General features: G+C 54.2%; 2 protein-coding genes across 2 annotated transcripts; one reads left to right on the forward strand and one right to left on the reverse strand.

The window, feature by feature from the left end:
* Nucleotides 1-188: 188 nt before the first annotated feature.
* PODANS_1_17170 (uncharacterized protein) lies at nucleotides 189-2,558 on the reverse strand (the record flags this gene model as incomplete). Its single annotated transcript, XM_001907131.1, has 4 exons — nucleotides 189-1,328; nucleotides 1,399-1,952; nucleotides 2,008-2,466; nucleotides 2,510-2,558. 4 exons carry the CDS (start codon nucleotides 2,556-2,558, stop codon nucleotides 189-191), a joined length of 2,202 nt encoding a protein of 733 aa, XP_001907166.1.
* A 789-nt stretch (nucleotides 2,559-3,347) lies between these two features.
* PODANS_1_17180 (uncharacterized protein) lies at nucleotides 3,348-5,019 on the forward strand (the record flags this gene model as incomplete). The annotated part of the gene is made up of 2 exons (XM_001907132.1): nucleotides 3,348-3,594; nucleotides 3,761-5,019. Coding segments are annotated over 2 exons (1,506 nt in total), but the record flags the coding sequence as incomplete, so codon positions are not given.
* Nucleotide 5,020: the final 1 nt, after the last annotated feature.

The raw sequence follows: 5,020 nt of genomic DNA on the forward strand, positions 1-5,020 counted from the left end.
CTCGGAATATACATAACCAACACCCACACATCTACCCACTCTCAGGAATTAATCCTCCATTCCATCCCCATTTCCACCAACCTCCCCACCCCCGCATTCAACACCGGCGGGAAATACCCATCGGCCTTGCCGCCATGCTTGCCCCCCGCCGCCGGACAATTGTCAGTCGCCCTTCTGTCAAAAGCCTTCTAAGCCTTGACAATCGGCTTCCTCCTCACCAAAAACGGACTCGGCATCTCGTCCGTCTCCGGATTCCACACAGCTGCCGGCTCAGCGCCCAACCCCCTATTAGCAGCAGCAGCATGCTCCCTAAACGCCCTCACCGGACTCCCTCCCCCTCCCATCCCCCCCGTGTTCGCATTCAACCCGCTGCTGAACCCCTCCCCAGTCATGATCCCGCTCAACGGCCTACCCCCAGCCCTAGCCTGCTGAAGCTCAACCAGTGTCCTACCCTGGATATTTGACCTCATCCCGCCAGAAATCTTGTTAAGACCCGTCATACTGACCGTTGTATGCAGCTCCCCTTCCTTCTTGGCGTCAGAGAGATTCTTGTTTAACCCCGCCGCACTAGGAATCTTGCTCAACCTCCTCAACCCGGGGCTGTTTCCTTGTTGCTGCTGCTGTTGTCCAAGAGCACCATTGCTCCCCGCCTGCCTGAGCGTCAACCCCCCAGTTCCAAAGTCAGGGTTGCTCGCCACCGCCCCAACAGTCTTGCTTTGCAAGGTAGTCGTCTGCTTGCTTTGCAGCCTATGCACAGGCATACTCTTTTGCGCATGCAACTGCGGCCTCCCCTTGCTGGTAAAGGGGTTCTTGCTCGAGGCCTTGATATTCCTCGTCGGGCTGGGCATATCCTCATCATCCGAGTCACTCCCATAGTTTACCGGTGACGGAGGCCTGTCGCCCGAAGCTTGCGTGTTAGCCGCCGCAGCAGCAAAGATATTCGATGGGTTGTGTGGAGCCTTGGTCTCGATTTTCCTTCGGGGAGAAAGAGACAAGTGGGCAATAGCGACAGGACTGGCATCAACATCCATTGGTGTGCCAACCGGCGGCGCCATCACAAACATGGTCTGGGCTCTCCCAAAGGGAGTGCGCGCCGTCTTGAAGGACGGTTGCGTCATGGAGGTATCGGCCGGCGATTCAGGCTCGGTGATATCGGTCGTCGAGGGGAACTCGTCCTCTGTCGGGCTGATAGAGGAAATCGACGAGTGCTGATATGAGTCCTTGGAAGAAGAGAGCTCCGCAGGGCGGTGCTGTTCCTTTTCCTCGAGCTGCTTTCGTCGTTGGAGTTCGACTTCGAGGCGGGCCTCAACCTTGGCTTCCGCCCTGGCCTCGACTTCCCTCTCAAACTCCTTCTTGAGCCTCTCAATCTCCAACCCTACCAGCCGGTCAATCTCCAACCTCGCCTTGACTTCCCATTTCCCTCCTCAGGGAAGCGTCGATCTCCTGCCTGATCGCCACCTTGTCATGATCCAACAAGGCCAACTTCTGGTCCACCTCCCGAATCCGCCTGTTGAGCGAGTCCTCCTTGGCCTTGAGCGTCTTGCTGAACTCGACCACCTCCTTTTCCTTTCTCATCAACCTAACCACCGGGAGGTTCAACAATGCCGCCGTGTCCGGTCTCCTATCCGGATTCACCCGGAGGCAGTCCTTGATCACCGCGAAAAGCTCCGACGAATAACAGGCCGGAAGCGGCGCAATCTTCCCCTCCTTGATCTTCTGGACGAGCTGAAAGTGCGTCTTGGCGTTGAACGGTGGTTCCCTAGTGCAGAGTTCGTAGATGATGCATCCCAATGACCAAATGTCGGATTTCAGTGTGTATTTCTCGGCGGCGCAGATTTCGGGGGACATGTAAAAGGGGGTTCCGACGTAGGTGGAGGCGAAGTCGTGGGAGGCCATCACTTTGGAGAGGCCAAAGTCGCCGAGTTTGACCGAGTTGTCCTCGCCGAGGAAGACTGGAAAGGTTAGTGACGACACCTTATGGACAAGGCACTTTTACCAAAAACTTACCATTCTCTGGCTTCAAATCACGATGAAGAATGATGGTGCCACCCGACGGCGCCTTAGGCCTCGCTGTCGTTCCCAAACCCAACACGGTCTTACCAACTTCTGGTGGGTCGACGCCGTAGTGGCAGCGGTAGAGGGCCGAAACGAGCTGCGAGAAGATGCTCCACACAAACGACTCCTCAGCATACTGGTTCTTTTGTTGCAACTCCTTGATGACCCGACCGAGATCTCCATTCCCGCAGTATTCCATGTACAGGTGCAAATCTTGGGTCGCCTTGAGGTGTTCGCGGTGGTAGTAGCCGACAATGTTGGGATGGCGCAGCGTCGAGAGGATCTGGAACTCGGCGTGTAACTGTTCGCGCTCCTTTTGGGACATTTTGAGGTAGCTGATCTCTTTCCGGCAGAGGATCATGCCGTCCTGCTTGCGGCGTACTCGTCGGATGACGCCAAACGAGCCATGGCCTGTTTGCGGGTGTCAGACAGAAGAAAACGGAGGACGACGAACAGAGCAAAAGCGACAGGGAAGGACGTACCAATCTTTTCAAGAACTTCATATTTGTCGCTTTCCGACATTTTGGCTTTTTTTATTTATTTTTTTGGATTCTGGATTCCGGGACAGCAACTCGCAGAGCAATTGTCGAATTAGAAATTCCCTCGCTCCATGCGCCGGATCGATTAACAAGAGATGATTTGCGATTAAAAAAAAAACAGAACAGATCAGGCACTCAGGGTGCCCTTTTGCTTTCTGCTGCTGCTGTTGGAGAGGGGGGGGGTTAGTAAATTCGTTTTCTGTCGTTGGGCGGGTGGTTGTCGAAGAATGGGGTGGCAATGGCTGGCTGCACAAAAAGGAGCGAGTTCGAAGATGTGCGTTGCGCTGGCTGGTCGGGTTCAGAGTCCAAGAGTCAACAGACCCCAGCGGTTGCCTAGGCAGCGGCTACCCAATTTGGACAGCCAGATGCACCATCCCCCATAAAAAACGTCAGGGGTTTAACGACCAAGGGGAGCGTGCCACGCCATTGGATGGCGGGGCTTTCAACAAGCGCCTTAGGTAACCCGGCCTATCGATAAGGCTTCGCCCTCTCTTGGCCGGAGGGGTGCGGGGCAGGCACTGCGGGATCTCAACGGCATCACCAAATGCCGGGGGCCGTGATTGGGAACAGATGGAGATGGATTGGCTTGGCTCGTGCATGAATCTGAAGGCGCCCGCCACCACCAGTGACCAACATCGCCTCTCACCATTTGAATGGTATTTTTGTGATCTTTTTTACATGGTGGTTTAGAGCATCGTTTTCTTCTCATAGAATCCCCTCGCATATAAACTGTACAGAAAAGATAGATAGACCATGGTGCTCCGAAAGTTCGAGCTTGAGGCTAAGCTCAAAGACGACAACCAGCTTATTCAGACTGGAGTCTTGCGAAATGAGCACCCCTTCGACACATCGCCAGAATTCCACGATTTTTTGATGGCATGTCGCCGCGGTGATTTGAAGCGGTGTCAGGAACTGATCTCTGAGGGCGTTAACATCAACGGCAAAGACGCTTACGATTATACCCCGCTCATCATTGTAAGTCATCATTCTTTCTTCCTTGGTGTCCCAACCCCAAACACATCATGCATTCCCTCCCATCTTACATACAACTGACTTGTAAAGGCCAGTCTCTGTGGTCATTATGAACTGGTTCAGCTGTTGTTGGAAAGCGGTGCGTCAACATCTCAGTCAACAAGCTCATTAGTCGAAATACTGACATCATTCAGGGGCCCTGGCCGACCCAGACTCGTTTGAGAGAGAAAGAGCTGTATACAACGCCTTGAACAACAAGATTCGGAATTTGCTGCTTTCATATGATTACACCAAGACAGCGGATCCGTTGCAGTACTGGTCGACCCATATCACATCTCTGCTGTCTCGTGAGATTCCACCAACATCAGACATTACCCTGTCAGCACCCAACGAGGACTTTCACCTGCACAAGTTCATCCTGTCAGCGAGGTCACCATATTTCAAGAGAAAGTTTGCGGAAGCGCCCGACACTACCACCTGGAAACTGTCTCACAACGTTCCTGTTGAGGCCTTCCGGATAGTCCTTCGCTATCTTTACTTGGGTGACCTCCCCCGAGATTTCGTCACCCCACGAAGCACCGTCACTGAGGAAGAGGTCTTCAAAGGCATCGACAAGCTCTGCAAGCAACTGGAAATCGACAAGCTCTGGGAAGCCGTCCTCTCCAATGACCGCCGACTAGCCCGCCAACGCCAGCAAGACGAAGTCGCCCGCGCACAAGATCAGATCTCGGCCTTCTTCCGGGACACAGTTCTAAAACACAAAATCGAAGTAGACACTCGCAAAGCCGGCCAGGTAAAATGGCCCCAGCACAACGCCATCTTTGCCAATGTATTCCTTCAAGCCGATGAGGAGCTCCCAGAGGATGACACCCCAGAAGAAGAAGAAGAAGATGATGATGATGATGAATCTCACCCCCCAACTCCAAACGGAGGCGGCATCCCCATCGGCCCAGCCGGCTCTTCCAAACCATCCACCAAAACCCCAAAGAAACCCCGGCGCTCAACCCTCTACCCAGTCCACAAACCCTTCCTGATCCGCTCCCCCTACTTCGCAACAATGTTCGCCTCCCCCTTTCTGGAGTCTCAACCCTCCTCCCACCTCCACATCATCCACATCGACTGCACCCCCCCAGTCCTAGAAGTAATCCTCTCCTACCTCTACACCGAAGTCTCCACCTGCCCCCTCGAGCATGCCCTCGATCTCCTTTACGCCTCCGACATGCTTCTGCTCGACGCACTCAAGTCAAAGGCCGCGGTCACGATTTCAACCCTCGGATCAGGCAACACCAACGCTTTGGTCGACCGCACGCACCACCACGATGATGGATCGACAACAAAGGAAAAGGTAGAGCAGGAACCGATCAACGTCTATGATGTCATCCACGCGGCGTGGGACTTGTCAGTTCAGCGGCTGGAGGAGTTTTGCGCGAGGTATCTGGCGAGCAGGCTTGAGG

This window comes from Podospora anserina, chromosome 1 (assembly GCF_000226545.1).
Source record: "Podospora anserina S mat+ genomic DNA chromosome 1, supercontig 4".
Lineage (NCBI taxonomy): Eukaryota > Fungi > Ascomycota > Sordariomycetes > Sordariales > Podosporaceae > Podospora > Podospora anserina.